Genomic DNA, 16791 nt, shown 5'->3' with positions numbered 1-16791 from the left:
TCGATTATTCTGTCTCTTGTCCACTTCCGGATCTAATTGCTTGTTTCATTTCATCATCAGGATGTTGTTGTTCTGCAGCAGTTATTACTCCAAACATGCAAAGCGAATTCATAAACTTTTAGCTAAGTTGATCGACTGGTTCATGTCCATCTGTCTGTCTTTTCAGTTTATAATCATCAGTTTATGATCGAGGAACAACTTATTTAAATTGAACGTTGTATTTTGAACACGAATCGGGGCATGAATAGGAAGACAAATTTTCCGTCTTACCGTACATTGGCTCAGAATTCGTCCCCATCACACATGTGCAGACAGGAGTGAGATAATATTGTTTGCTCCCTCTCTGGCAGTCAAACAAATTTGAAAATCATTCCAAACAGGAAATGCACTGTTTTTAAGGACGTTATAAAGGACACAAACAGGCACAAATAACTAATGTGATCTCTTGGATGGGGTGCCGGGGTGGTGTAATAGACACTGGGTAAGATCGCAGTAACACCCGGAATTTATTGAGACACCCTTAAACCTATATTTAAATTGAACTAGGGGAAAAGCTCGTCAAAATGACGGGCGCATAAAACTCAACACAACACAGAGGATTAACATACACACGAACCTTTGAATTACGTCTGATTAATTATTTGCAAACACTTCCCCTCACCACCTCCTCTCTTCCACTCTCCCTCCCTCCTCCCAGTAAGCATTTCACCCCTCTAACTCTACACCTCGGGAGGAAAATTTTCCCTCATCTTTCTTGTTTCGCCTTCTCCATTCATAGAAATTGATTATTTGTTCACGTAGATCTTATGATGTTATATAATCTTGTGAATTTTCGTTTTTGACGTTTTACATTTGTGTGGGATTGTGATGGAACGACATCAAAAGATGCTGTGATGGCAATCCATAAGAGGATTGTGGTGTCATATTGTTGTGTCGTATTGTGGTGTCATATTGTTGTGTCGTATTGTGATGTCGTATTGTGGTGTTGTATTGTGGTGTCGTATTGTGGTGTCGTATTGTGGTGTCGTATTGTTGTGTCATATTGTTGTGTCGTATTGTGATGTCGTATTGTGGTGCCATATTGTTGTGTCGTATTGTGGTGTCATATTGTTGTGTCGTATTGTGATGTTGAATTGTAGTGTCATATTGTGGTGTCGTATTGTGGTGTCGTATTGTGGTGTCGTATTGTGGTGTCATATTGTTGTGTCGTATTGTGTTGTTGTATTGTGGTGTCGTATTGTGGTGTCATATTGTGGTGTCATATTGTTGTCTCGTATTGTGGCGTCATATTGTTGTCTCGTATTGTGGTGTCATATTGTGGTGTCATATTGTTGTGTCATATTGTGATGTCGTATTGTGGTGTCGTATTGTGGTGTCGTATTGTGGTGTCGTATTGTGGTGTCATATTGTTGTCGTATTGTGGTGTTATATTGTTGTGTCGTATTGTGGTGTCATATTGTTGTGTCGTATTGTGATGTCGTATTGTGGTGTCGTATTGTGGTGTCATATTGTTGTGTCGTATTGTGATGTCGTATTGTGGTGTCATATTGTTGTGTCGTATTGTGATGTCGTATTGTTGTGTCGTATTGTTGTGTCGTATTGTGATGTCGTATTGTGGTGTCATATTGTTGTGTCGTATTGTGATGTCGTATTGTGGTGTCATATTGTTGTGTCGTATTGTGATGTATTGTGGTGTCATATTGTTGTGTCGTATTGTTGTGTCGTATTGTGGTGTGATATTGTTGAGTCGTATTGTGGTGTTATATTGTTGTCATATTGTTGTGTCGTATTGTGGTGTCATATTGTTGAGTCATATTGTGGTGTTATATTGTTGTCGTATTGTGATGTCGTATTGTGGTGTTGTATTGTTGTGTCGTATTGTGATGTCGTATTGTGGTGTCATATTGTTGTGTCGTATTGTGGTGTCATATTGTGATGTCGTATTGTTGTGTCGTATTGTGATGTCCTATTGTCGTGTCGTATTGTGGTGTCATATTGTTGTGTCGTATTGTGATGTCGTATTGTGGTGTCATATTGTTGTGTCATATTGCGGTGTCGTATTGTGGTGTCATATTGTTGTGCCATATTGTTGTGTCGTATTGTGGTGTCATATTGTTGTGCCATATTGTTGTGTCGTATTGTGGTGTCATATTGTTGTGTCGTATTGTGGTGCAATATTGTGGTGTCGTATTGTGGTGTCGTATTGTGGTGTCGTATTGTGGTGTCGTATTGTGGTGTCGTATTGTGGTGTCGTATTGTGGCGTTGTATTGTGGTGTCGTATTGTGGTGTAGTATTGTTGTCTCGTATTATGGTGTCGTATTGTGGTGTCATACCTACCTTGTTTGGTTGTTGTCCCCCGTCGCACCACGGAGCGAAAGGGGGACTATGGTTTTCCCCTCCGTCCGTGTGTCCATCCGTCCGTGCGTGCGTACGTGCGTACGTGCGTGCGTATGCGAAGGACGGAATTCTAATTTGGTGTGTGGGTGCAACCCACGTCAAAATTCAAGATGGCCCCCGCCATGTATGTCTGAAACTTGTGAGTGGAATATCTTGAAAAATAAGCGAAGTACCAACTTCTAATCTGGTGTGTGGGTGTATCTAGGCATAAGGAAGAACGCTATTAAAAATTGGGTCGCCACGTCAAAATCAAAGATGGCCACCACCATATATATGTCTGAACCTTGTGAGCGGAATATCTTGAAAAACAAGCATTCTGAGTATTGCCCTGCAATACATGTCCCCTACCGGCAGTCTGTCGTCCGGAAAACTGTTGGGGAAATTACCAAGGGTTATTTATCCACAGGTTCTGAATCGTTCCCAATCGCTAATTACCTCAGGACGGGCTCACCTGTGATTCGCACTTGGGACTTCGATTTATACACCTTGCAGACAGGTCAGCAGAAGCACGAGAAAATAAGTTGTTGATAAAGAACCTTTCGAGTCGCTAAATATCAGTAATTTATTATATTTTCCGGTTCACGATCAATGATCGATGTGTATATATATGTTGCTTGGCTTGGCTCCGCCCCTCACGAAAGCGCGCGCTGTTGACGTTCGCGAGACGAGGCTGAGGGCGCGCGGTGCGGCTTGAGGAGAACTCTGGAATAAACAAGAGATATCCATTTAAAAAAATATTTTCGTTTAATTAACGATATCTGCCAAACCACGTGCCCTATCGCAAATTCCAAAAGGACATTGTAGTAGATTGACATGCTGAACAGATCTGTGAAGTTTCCCCTCGATTGGATCAAAAATGAGGGAGGAGCTCGGTTTTAAAGGTTCATGCTTAAAAACGTCATAACTCTGAAACCATGTGATGCATGACGTCATGCTCCATGACTTTTTTGTTCGTCATGGGTATGCGATTCTGCCTGCAAAGTTTAGCCTCGATCTGTTCAGCCGTTGCAGAGAAAAAGGGTTTTTCGTGTTTTCACGAAAAACAATATGGCGGCCGAACCACGTGACCTGTGACGTCATAATTACCATTAAAATATTCTACAGACAGAGTCCCTCCTATGGTGAAAATTTGATCTCATTCGGTCCAATTATTGCAGAGAAATTGGTTTTTAAAGGAAATTAAAACTTAAAATGGCACTGAGTTAAGGATCATCAGAATTATCAGAATTCCCAAAGTTCAAAGTGCCATAACTTTGTCAAAAATGATTGAAACGTCGTGAGGTTCGAACTTGATCTGTAACTTATCATGAGGAAACCATGTGCCAAGTTTGAAATCTTTAGCATTAAGCGTTTAGAAAAAAAAGTCCGGAAAACTGTTCTTTGTGTGACGGACTGACAGACTGACAGACTGAGGGACGGAGTGCAAACCTATAGTCCCCTCCGGTGTACACCGGTAGGGGACTAATAATATAGAGTGAGGATAAAAAACCTTTTAAAAGCCATACCTTTTATTCTCAAGTATTTTCTGAACTAGAAACACCAAAAAATATGCCTGAATACATCGCAAACGTACCATACCGGGAGATCGCTAAATTGCCAAATAGTACTTATTCGTCTTTCCCTCGAAAAACAATATTGATTGAACCATTCACCATGATATTCCCGACCAAATATCAACAGAAACAACTATTTGAAACATGTAAAAAACATCGAGGGATGCAATCCATACCAAAATAATAAAACATATAAAATAGTAAGCGTATTAACTTTGCTAATATTAAAATAAAATATTCATAATCTGTACTATAAAAGGAGCCGTGTCTGTCTGTCTGTCTGTCTGTTTGTCGTGTTAGAACTTGAGAACGGATTAACAGATTTCAATGAATCCAACTACGAACTCCCGGAGTGTTTTTGATCCCAAAAAAGTTTTTTTAATATTTTTTTTATGGGTACATGGATACGCGTGTCAAAACTGCAAATGACAACACCAAACCAAAAGTTGGTTATCCTTGCATGGAGAGCAGGATCTCCCAGGAATCCTTTTTTTTTTTTCCCCCATAGATTAGCCATCGCAGTAAAGATAGGTATTTACGTTAGCGAAGCGGCGGGTCTTGTATGCTAGTTAACTTCAAAATAAATCACACAAATACAAATTGCGACACTAACTGATGGGAAGCTTTAAATTTCCTGGTCGAGCGATTGTGAAGTTGGGTGCAGCCATCCTTTAGCCCACAAAAAACGATGCTGCTCCAGTGGGTGATACACACTGATGTCTGCATACTACCTCGCTGATCTGTATACGTGTATTTGGGGCTCTTTATTAACTCTTTTATATTCCCCCTAAAAAACAGAAACAAGAAAAAAAACATTGCAAAAAATAAAAACATAGAGGGATGAAATCGCAAAAAAACAAGCGTTATGCCTAGGTCCCCCGTCAGTGAAGTGATGTGAGTTGACAAAGTGGAAGACGCAAGGCGGCCATCTTGGATTTTGACATGGGGACCCAATTTTCAATAGCGTTCTCCCTTATGCATAGATACACCCACACACCAGATTAAAAGTTAGTAGTTCGTTTATTTTTCAAGATATTCCGCTCACAAGGTTCAGACATACATGGTGGTGGCCATCTTGGATTTTGACGTGGCGACCCAATTTTCAATAGCGTTCTTCCTTATGCCTAGATACACCCACACACCAGATTAGAAGTTGGTACTTCGCTTATTAGTCCCCTACCGGTGTACACCGGAGGGGACTATAGGTTTTCACGCCGTCCCTCCATCTGTCAGTCCGTCAGTCTGTCAGTCTGTCAGTCCGTCAGTCCGTCACGCAAAGAACAGTTTTCCGGACTTTTTTTCTAAACGCTTAATGTAAAGATTTCAAACTTGGCACATGGTTTCCTCATGATAAGTTACAGGACAAGTTCGAACTTCACGACGTTTCGATCATTTTTAACAAAGTTATGGCACTTTGAACTTTGGTAATTCTGATAATTCTGATGATCCTTAACTCAGTGCCATTTTAAGTTTTAATTTCCTTTAAAAACCAATTTCTCTGCAATAATAGGACCGATTGAGATAAAAAAAATTCACCATATGATGGACTCGGTCTGTAGAATATTTTAATAGTAATTATGACGTCACAGGTCACGTGGTTCGGTCGCCATATTGTTTTTCGCCCCCTTTTTCTCTGCAACGGCTGAACAGATCGAGGCCAAACTTTGCAGGCAGAATCCTGGTTACAAGTTACAAGTGTGCCTATATATATAATTTCAAAACCTATATATATAAAATATATATAAATATATATATAAATATATATATATAATTTCAAAACACACCTGGTTACAAGTGTGCCTCACTGATCGGGTCCTCAGTCGAAGTCCTCAGCATCATCCCGTTTCGGCCCTTCAACCTCAATACGGTCAGCTAAGGTGGGCCAGCAGGGGCACATACGCCTCCACATGCAGCAGCTACACCTGGATGCGTACATGCCCCCACCCCCAGCCAGTGATAACACAGACTACAACAACAAAACCGCCTCCACTCCCAGAAGCCACAGCTCCTCATCCACTCACTCACACACCAAAAAAAAAAACCTTTACGTGTTCATCTAAAGGATGCATCCCCACAACATGCACCACTCAAACAAAAACACATTCATGCAAACCCATACCCACTCCTGCAACACACACATGCACTCCTGCAACACACACACACACACACACACACACACACACACACACACACACACACACACACACACACACACACACACACCATTCACTCATCTCCATTTCTCTTCCACGCTCAGTCACTACCCCTTTCGGCTGAAATGAACCACCACCCACAACCTTAACCTACTCCATTTGACGTGCCTCCATAAACGTCCTCAAAATCCAAAGTGAGCCTTTCAAGGCAACCTGGGCCACTTTGTCACACATCCGCCTTCTTTCTGTCCCACACACTCCAAGCCGAGAAAGAAATGCAGAAAAGGAATTGCCAATATACCCTCTACACCCCACCTCAAATGGCTGACAAGAAACTCGCCAACCCTTCTCCCGGCACTCTGCCTCCAGCTCACTGTACTTTCCTCTCTTTCTCTCGTGCACCTCCTCCATGTTCTCTTCCCAAGGTACAGACAATTCCCCTAAGATGACCTGTCTTGTTGCACCTGACCAGATGACAATGTCAGGCCGCAACCTTGTCATACAGATTTCCTCTGGGAATACCAGTTGTGGCTTTAGGTCTGCCACCACCTGCCAATCACAAGCATCTGACAGCCCTCTTGCTTTCCACCTCCTCCTCTTTCCACCTCTTACCACTTGGCCCTCTTTGACAAACCACACCTCTCCCCCATCAGTCTCCTTCTCCACTCTTCTCTCTCTCGATCTCAGCACCTCTTGTTGCACCATCTGCACTACCACCGCCAGCACCTGATCATGCCACCACTTGTATCTTCCTGCTGCCAATGCTACTGAGCATGCAACCAGTGCATGCAGCACCATTCCCAAACCTCCACACAAAGAACATCTCTCCTCCTGCAACAACCCCCACAATCTCAAGTTTACTGGTGATGGAAGCACAGCATACGTTGCCCACAACAGGAAACTCAACAATATTGGCTCCATCCTCCAAATCTCTTGCCACTTCAATATCCTCACCCGCACACCGTCCCACCTAGTCCAAGCAACTTGTTGTGCCTGTCTGACTGCTTTCACATATCTCCCCTCCTCTTCCTTTCTTCTCACCTCCCTCTCAACCATCTTCCTCCTCTCTTTCACACATGCCTTTCCCCATCGCTCATGCTTCATCCAACCCAAGCCATGCTTCCCATGCTGTACCATCCCCATGACTTCCTCCTGTTGCAACCGCACCTCCATCTCATCCACCTCTGCTCTTGCATTCCACTTCCGACTTCCCTTCTTCTCTGGGAGAGCATTCTTTACCACTGCATCACTTGAATCCCGCAACATCATGAACTCCCGCACCCTCACCACCTTAAACTCCTCGGTTAATGATGTCAAGGGAAACTGGAGTTTTCCACCCTGACCATAAAAGGCAATGTTCGTCAAACAGCGTGGCACTCCCAACCACCTCCTCACAAACCCGCTCACCACATCCTCCATCCTCTCTACATGCCCAATCGCAATATCATACATCATCAATGGCCACAATACTCGTGGCATCAATCCAAACTTCAAACACCATACCTTCAACTTACCTGGCAAACCACATCCATCAATCCTCTTCAAACCTCTCAAAAGCTTGATTCTGACCTCCTCCACTCTTCCCACATCATTCAACTCCACTGTATACCATCTTGCCAAACTCTTCACAGGGGCCTCCACCAATGATGGAACCACCTCCCCTCCCAGCTCAAACCTGTGCATGTTATCCACCACGCCTCTTCTCACTACCACACTCCTCGACTTTCTTGCTTTAAAGCCCTTTCTTGCCTACTGCATCAACCTTTCCAGTCGTCCCAGTACCTCCACTGCTGCATCAGAAAGGACCATTTCTACTACATTTCTACATATACATTATATCCATTATACATTTCTACTTAGTACCACCATATAACAGCATTTCCAAGAACGTGCCACAGCATATTGGCCACTGAAGTAGGGACAAGACGGCTACACCTGCTCGGAGGGTGGGAGTGCCACCAGTTTGATTAACTAACCATTTACATGCAACGCACATTGGAATATAGTGTCACATGTTCAAATTTTGCAGGAAGAGCTCTTATGCATAACCTTTCCCTGGATTTAAAAGCAGTGAAACTTCAATTTATTTATTTATTTTGTCCTCGTCTTTGATTTTCTTATTCGCCTGCTTGTTTTTTGGTCCATTTTTGTTTTTCACTCCTGATCACCTGGCGTCATCATCGGTCAGGTTATGTCGGAAGCAAACTTTATGACCCACTTCGAGTGCCAATACATTTTGTTGGACCAATGATCTCATGTGAATTTCATTTGCTTATCAGGGATCTTGGAGCCAGAGAAGATATGCGAGCAAGCTGAGGCCATTTTTGATAGCACGTACGTCATTCTAAAATATGTTCTTCATTCTGATCTCATCCACAAGTACTACATGTAAAATGAATAGCAAATATTACTGATTAGCGAAGGAGAGAGAATGAATAATGAGATTTATAGTGAATGAAAGACTGGGAGAATAAATCGCAGTCACATAATCGCCACATAATTAGGTGAATAGGAAAGGACCATTTCTACGACACCTTGTTAATGGGGCCAAATAATATTAAGCTGAATATTTGTTCCTTTCATACGTTGCCTAGCTATGGTAAGCCTTTCACGCTAACTCTACAAATGGATTATGTCTTCACATATATATTTTGATGTCATATAATCTCGTGAATTTTCTTATTGTACAGTGGTGACGATGCTTCACTAGACCTTGATGGGCAGAGTGGGCGTACCTTCTTGCGTGTGTTGTTGCACCTTGCGATGCACGAACACCCTCCACTGGTCTCGGCTGCACTGCACCTCCTTTTCAAGCATTTCAGCCAACGACAAGATGTCCTGCACGCCTTCACACAGGTTAACTTAGCTTCACTTCATTTATAACAAAAAAATGGGGCCCTGGCACCCTGGGATGGGGTCAAAAGGTCAAATACCAAAAATGCAATTACAGGCACTATTTCAACGTTTATTAATGAAACTTTGTATCTGCAATCAACATTGGGAGATGCATGAAATATGTAACCATTTTTTGAATTTGACCCTTGGAGGTGGGAACTGTGGGTCACAGTGGTCAAAAGAGAAAAAAACTTCCAACTCAAAATTTGATATTAAATCATTCTCCGTTCAACTTCTTCTTTCATCTTTCAACTTTGCCTTCGGTGCGTAGAGTGGCAATTGCAACGGCGCACCATCGCCTTCGCTCTAATTTTGTCATAATATAATTTGCAATTTCAAATTGAAAACCTTCTTGACATGAACATAGCATGTTGTGATATGATTCACTCTGTTTTTTATCCTGTTATTGTCACTCACTTGTGATGTTAGGTTCAGCTTCTGGTGACTAGCCAGGACATTGAAAACTACAAGCAGATACGTCAAGACCTGGACCGTCTCCGGCTCTTGGTGGAGAAATCAGAGCTCTGGGTCTACAAGGGTCGGCAGTATGGAGGGGCGTCAAGTGAAGTTGGACAGGAGGTCAAAAAAAGAAAGGCTCTTGGAGAGGTGACCTATGACCATTTTAAAGATTGTTTCAAACCAGTTAGAAACCTGACATCTTTAGCATAACGATGTGTCGATCCAAAGAAGTTTCTTGGTTTTACAAACAACATCTTAACAATATTTATCGTTAAAATGAACTTTTTGATTGGCATTCTTTTTTTTTCTTTTTTTTTTTTAAATTACATCCTCCATTCTTTCTCATCTTTAGATTTTATACACCCTTAACTTAACTCTGCACTTATGGGTAATGAAGGTAGAGCAGCAACGAAGGCTGGAAAGGGTGGAAATGCGAATGGTTCGGTGGATGTGCGGAGTATCGTTGAGAGAGAGGAAGACAAATGATGAATTGCGAAAGATGATGGGAATAGAGCCTGTGATTGATGCTGTGAAGAGGAACAGGTTGAGATGGTTTGGTCATGTGTTGAGGAAGGATGGAAGTGACTGGTTGAGAAGGGTGATGGAAATGAATGTAGAAGGAAGTAGAAGACGGGGAAGACCGAGAAAGACTTGGCTCAAGATGGTGGAAGAAGAAATGCAGGGAAAGGGGGTTAACAAGGGGAGATGCAGAAAATAGGGCAAAATGGAGAAGATTGTCATGGGGACTGCAAGGCTAACCCCCGCTCTAGCAGGGAAAATGGCCTTAAAATGCCTGTTGTTGTTGTTGTTGTTGTTGTTGTAACCTAACTCTGCTAAAGTGAAATATGAAAGTGCACGACCAAGCTTTAGTTGTGAACCTTCTCAATTCTCCTTTTGTGGCTGGCAGGGAGAACTACGGAGCAATGCTGCCTTGGCTATGGAATCTGGACCGGCTGTCGACTCAGAAAGCTTGGATAACTACGTGGCCATATATGAGGTAGTATCGGGGAGGGCGGTACATGTCGTAAATATATGCACAACACAAACGATTCTCTAACTAAACTAATGACCAAACGAATGCATCATTGACCAACCAATTTGAGTCGTAAGTGGACTGAGAGTTTGGGTGACAATCTAGTCGACAAATCAAGTAACCGACCAACTTCAAGAGAAACCAAACCCCCAAGCGATTGATGGACCAGTCCACCAACTGCCCGACAGAACGAGATCGATGATCCATCCACTGGCCATCCAACCGACCGAACGTCATGCGCGATGCCAGATCCTGTGCCGGCTGGGAAGACTGTGTGCCCAGGAGACTATGGGAGGATGGAGGTACCGTAAGCAGCAGCAGCAGCTACTCAGGAATATGGGAGCCCACAGCGTCGTCTTGGAGCTTCTGCAGATTCCATACGAGAAGGTACTTCAGATAAAAGCTGTGGATAATCTGTGTAAAGCCAGCCAAGTGTTGAGGCAATTAAAGTGTTAATCCGCAATGATGATTAACGGGTGAAACACTCTTATGTGACATTCGCCAGTGATGTGAACACATTGCAATTGTGCAAATCCCAACCATATTGAGGTAATTTGCTTGGGATTCACGATGCTGAACAGCCTCAGTGTATCGTTGGCTTCCATATTGTGCTGTGTTTCAGCTAATGCTTCCCACTACTCATGCATGCACATTTAATATCCACTCATTTCTTCAGAAACACCATGTCCACTTGCCCCCCCATTGCACTACTATCAGCTTATAATCCATCCATCCTCATTCTTTTTGAACATCCACAAGCTTTGATTCCAGATAAAAAATACTTTGTGAACTAAGACTTTGTCTCCTGAAGGCATAGCATTGCGATTGCCAACTTAAACAAGTTGAAACAATCTTTGCATTTGGCCTTTATCTTGTATGAGTTTAAAAGTTACCAAATTATACATCTTATAAAAAGTGTTTTCAACAGTAAAAAAAAAAAAAATCTTTGCATGCCTCTAAGAACGAGCAGAGGAAGGCCTGTGAAAATGATAGGCGACCCTTTTGTATTTTCACTTTATTCAGCCTTGAAAACTCGGACTAAAACCGAAATTACGGTCAAAATCTTAATTTATTACACAAATTGCTCATCCCTTTATTTTGGCGGTGTATAGACAATAGACCGCTGCGTTGATTGCTTCTCAAAATAAAAATAACTCAGATTACATACAAGAAGTAAAAACATTCCTAATGCTTATGACGGGTGACGCTTCTGTATTTTCAGATCAGCCTCGAGGGCTCGGGATAAAACCGAAATTACTTACAAAAAAACCTTCATTTATTATACAAAACGGGTGGGAGTGCGCATCTCGGCCCAACTTCGGTGGGCAATTTTAAATGGTGATATTTTCACAAATTGATACTTTCTTCTGGGACGCCACAAATTTTAGTACACACACCACCAGAGGGCGCTATTTCCATCACATACGTGCATGCGCAAATACGCCATAGCTCCGTTATAGTAATAAAGATTGTGCTTGAAAGCATTTCTATGATATTCTATCCAACTTGATGTTATGGACAACTCCAATTGCATCTGCCTTCAGGTTACAACAAGTAGAGAACTTTCAGATGCCCTCATTGCAGCGTGCAAAGTCTGCATTTAAGCAACAGTGGCCCACATGTATACCCTATTCTTTTGATCCCCTCTGCGTTTTTTTGCTCCCTCACAGAATGAGGATACGAGGATGGAAGAGGTCATGAGGCTTGCACACACGTTCCTGCAAGATTTCTGTGCCAGCAATCCCCAGAACCAGGCTCTGCTTTACAAGCACATCAGTCTTTTTCTTACACCAGGGGTACATGCCATTCATGCAACTTTACAACATTGGTGCTCATTAATCATTGTTACCCTCGTCAAAGGAGAGGGTGTTGCATTTGGGTCTGTTTGTTTGTTTGTTTGTCCTAACACAATGTGCTAACATAAGCCACAAACACCACCTGGTGGTAGACAAATAAGGAAGGGTTGCGTTCCCTTTTTCAACAGAGTACCTCTATAAAGTATGTGCAATTTGAATGTAAGTACGTCTATAAAGTATGTATTATTAGAATGTGAGTACCTTGTTTTTTAATTTAAATGCTTTATTCTCCAAATATGGTTATTGTTTTTAAAGCAATACGTTCTCTACTATCTTGCTCTCATCCCCAACACACCTGTTCCACTGCAGCTAATGGAAGCAGAGACCCTGCGACGGATCTTCACTAACAACTGGCGCTTGTGTAGCGCCGTGTCAGAGCGTGTGGTGCAGCACTTTGTACACTGTATTGCAACACATGGACGGCATGTGCAGTACTTACGGTTCCTTCACACGATTGTTCGTTCGGAGGGGAAATTTAACAAGAAGTGCCAGGATATGGTGATGGCCGAGGTTGGGTATTGAGCATCCATAACATAACACCCATCACTGCGCATGTAATAAAATGAACTTATTTAATGTCTCATGTACTTGTTCTCGCACTTTTCTTCCACAATTCCCCCTTCTTTTCCAAAAGCTCCTGACAGCTGGAGAGGATGTTTTGGTCTTCTACTCCGACCGGGTTTCCTTCCAGGCCCTGCTTTCCATGATGAGAAGTGAGCGGGAGCGTACAGACCCCTCTGGTGCGCTGATGTACCACATTGCTCTGGTTGACCTCCTTGCTGCCTGCACTGAAGGCAAAAACGTGTACACAGAAATAAAGTGCAACTCTCTGCTTCCTCTGGAGGATATTGTGCGTGTGCTCACACATGAGGACTGCATACCTGAGGTTCAAATATTCTCCTCTTCGTTGACTATCAACACTATTGTCTGCAAAATTAATATTTAGTTGTTTTTTGTAACAATCTGTGTGAATTTCAACCTGAGGTCAATTTAAGTCAGGTCGATCAATACAACCAGAAATTTCATCCTTATATCTGCACCAGTTAATATTAATTCCCTGACAAGGAGCTTCAATGCAGGAGGAGGCCATTAGGCCCATCAAAGCCTGCACTATTATTATCAACTTATGGTTGTTTGGCCGTGCTCTATTCTTTTTGAATGCCGAATGTCAAGCAAGGAAGCAGCATGTACCATTTTTTAAGCTGTATGGAGTTAAAGGCCGCCAGTCAGCCATCTTTGGTCGGAGTACAAAACAAAATATTCTGCATATGTATTATCATGTATTGTCTTTGTGCCAAGTTTGAACAAAATTGTTCAATGCATGTCTGAGAGATAGTTGAGGATGGTTTTGATATCAGGTTTTTTTACAACTAAAATTGCCACTAGTCTACCAGTCAGTCGGCCATATTTGATCAGATCGCAAAATAAACGAGGTGCATGTGTATGCCATTATGCATACATAATGTCACAAGCATATGTGCTTGTGCCAAGTTTGAACAAAAGCAGTCCATGCATGTTCAAGAAATGGTTGCGGACATGTTTAAGTAACAAAATGGCCACCAGTCGGCCATATTGGATCTGATCTCGAAAGAAAATGACATACATATGTAAACCATCGTTCATTATCTGTATGCCAAGTTTGAACAAGATCGGTAAATGCATGTCCGAGAAATGGTAGAGGACGTGTTCAACATCGGGTTTTTTTACAACTAAAATAGCCGCCAGTCTACTATGTTTGATTGCATCACCAAACAAAATGAAGTGCCTATGTATACCATGATGTGTTGTCTTTGTGCCAAGTATGAACAAAATTGTTCGATAAATACATGAATTAATACATTAATTAATCTATAAAACTTCTTCTATCTTCTTCTTCTGCTTATATATTCATTATTATTATTATTATTATTATTATTATTATTGTTATATTATATTTATTATATATATTATATTATATCTATTATATCTATATATATAAAAGAAAGTTTTTGTTTGTTTGTTTGTCTGCATGCGCTAATCTCCTAAACGGTGAAAGATAGGAGGAAACCTCTGAAACAAAAATTGTCGGGACGGGCCTCGGGAAGGTTATAGGCTAGGTGGCGAGGCCAGTCGATGCCGCCTCGGCCGGGCTGGGCCCATTTCGCAATTAAAAGCTGAGCTGAATTATAGTAGTCAATCTTCTACAGCCACGAGTAAAAGCTGAATTATAGTAGTAAATTCATTCAAAAAGAACTAAAAATGTCGGGACGGCCCCCGGGAAGGTTATAGGTTAGGTGGCAAGGCCGGGCGAGGCCGCCTCGGCCGGGCTTGGCCCATTTCGCAATTAAACGCTGAGCTGAATTACAGTAGTCAATCTTCTACGGCCACGAGTAAAAGCTGAATTATAGTAGTAAATTCATTCAAAAAGAACCCGGGCAACGCCGGGTGCATTCGGCTGGTATATATATATATATATATATATATATATATATATATATATATATATATATATATATATATATATATATATATATAACAAAGTTTTTGTTTGTTTGTCTGCACGTGCTAATCTCCTGAATGGTGAAAGATAGGAGGAAACCTCTGAAATAAAAAATGTCGGGACAGTCCCCAGGAAGGTTATCGGCTCGGTCCATTTCGCAATAAATCTTCTTCTTCTTTCAAAATTATCTTGAAGTACAACTTATGCACTTAATAGGAATATCTGACTGATTGCAACACATGCTTTCAAAATTCTCTCTTGCGGGGACCGACAGAAGAAAGAACAAGGAATCGTTGAGCACTAATTGATACTGGGCTCACGTCAGACCTATGTACAGAAGATTAAATTCATTCAAAAATAACCCAGGCAACGCCGGGTGCATTCAGCTAGTACATGATTAGAATACATGTCCGAGATATGGTTGTGGATGCACCAATCCATAAGCCCCCGTTTCAGACTAAGTCCAACGGGGGCAAATAACTACTAATTATTAGAGCATAATATTAATGTTATTACAAAACAATGTTAATACTAATAATATATATATATATAGTCGTGGCTGAAAATATTGGCACCCTTGCGCTTTTTTCAAATTATGCACCATTTCTTCCAGGAAATTGTTGAAATTAAAAAATATTTTGGTATCCACATATGTATTTCTTTGGTTTGCAGTGGAACAACAACAAAAAGAAAGCTAAAAAAAATACTAAATCGTAGCTTATTCCACACAGAAATCCTAAAATGGCCCGGATAATATTATTGGCACCTTTTAGAAGTTTAGAAATAATTAGATTTCAAGCAGGTGATTCTCCTTTACTTTGGAATTGAACTCATCTGTGATGAGCTGCAGGTGCCTGAAATATAAAAATAACTCATCCAACCAGTTTGAATAGAGAAAAGGAGTCTAGTCTAGTAGGAAGACTAGGTCCCCCTGCACCCCCCGGAGATATACTTCTAATCAGTGTTTCTAGATTGGAAAAAATGTGTAGAAAATGACTAGCTATGGCCCCAAGCTGAAAAAATGTCCCACATACCATTTTTATGCAAATTACTGCTGCCATTATCAAAAAAAACGATTTTTGACATATCTCAGCCAATATTGCAGATAATTGAAAAATGAAGGTGTCTAGACCCATGTTTTGAAGGGCATAGATCATGATAGAACTATTCATAACATGATTACATGTGTCTATGGTATACTAGTATGCATATTAATGCTGTAATTACAAAATAATCAGTTTTACAAATGATAAGGATACGTTAATACTGCAGATAACTTAACATGGTACATAAGGGGTCTAAACCCAGGTATTTTCAAGGTTAAATGTCAACAAGATGCTCCTGAGTCTTGCATAGGGGCGGGACATTGGCAGTAACATTGGTACCACTCAACTTTTCTTCCCACCATTGACTTTGTATTGCGAGAGATTTTCACTTGCTTATTTAAAGGTTTCTCACCCAGCCCACGTAAAATCTACCAACTCCTGCTGTTAACTCCCAAACATATTTTTTTATGTTATCCAATCACAGTGCAGAAATGACAGACTAGAGATCCAAATTAGTGCTGCTATAGCTGCCATTTTACATTTCCATCCATGTAACATGCGCGCTCGCGCGCTCGTATCAATTGGTAATGTCGCGCGCTCGTATCAATTGGTAACGTTGATGTTATTGAATACCTCAGTTGAAAGTTCAGTCTTCCATTCCATCTGTGTGTTGTTCTTGGTATTCATCCTCCAATCTAGCCAGGTAAGATGCTAACTATAATGTTACTCACACTCTTGACTTCAGTTTCTGCATGAAATCATAAACAGGCAGAATAACAGCTGAGCCAGCTAGCACCATGTTAGCTAACGTTAAAGCTAGCCTCATCTATGTACAGTATGTTCCTAATGTCGGTGTAACTTAAACTTTTGTTAATGCCAAACATGAGACATATCTGTTGACTTCTGTATATGAATTGAA

At 41.4% G+C, this 16791-nt stretch overlaps 1 protein-coding gene across 4 annotated transcripts in view; it reads left to right on the top strand.

Annotated features, from left to right (window-relative positions):
* Nucleotides 1–16791, top strand: part of LOC137425950 (inositol 1,4,5-trisphosphate-gated calcium channel ITPR1-like) — a 465322-nt gene that overhangs the window by 195998 nt on the left and 252533 nt on the right. For 3 of the 4 annotated variants that reach the window (XM_078776381.1, XM_078776379.1, XM_078776382.1), the window contains 8 exons: nt 8384–8438; nt 8795–8960; nt 9429–9605; nt 10366–10455; nt 10741–10878; nt 12162–12287; nt 12657–12857; nt 12982–13233. In XM_078776381.1, coding sequence (XP_078632507.1) covers nt 8384–8438; nt 8795–8960; nt 9429–9605; nt 10366–10455; nt 10741–10878; nt 12162–12287; nt 12657–12857; nt 12982–13233 — 1205 coding nt within the window. The remainder of the gene's footprint in view (nt 1–8383; nt 8439–8794; nt 8961–9428; nt 9606–10365; nt 10456–10740; nt 10879–12161; nt 12288–12656; nt 12858–12981; nt 13234–16791) is intronic. The other variant, XM_078776380.1, reaches the window with a different exon arrangement.

This window comes from Myxine glutinosa, chromosome 4 (assembly GCF_964187855.1).
Source record: "Myxine glutinosa chromosome 4, kmMyxGlut1.1, whole genome shotgun sequence".
Lineage (NCBI taxonomy): Eukaryota > Metazoa > Chordata > Myxini > Myxiniformes > Myxinidae > Myxine > Myxine glutinosa.
The sequence above is the reverse complement of the archived record's forward strand: the minus strand, read 5'-3'. Positions and strand labels throughout refer to the sequence as shown.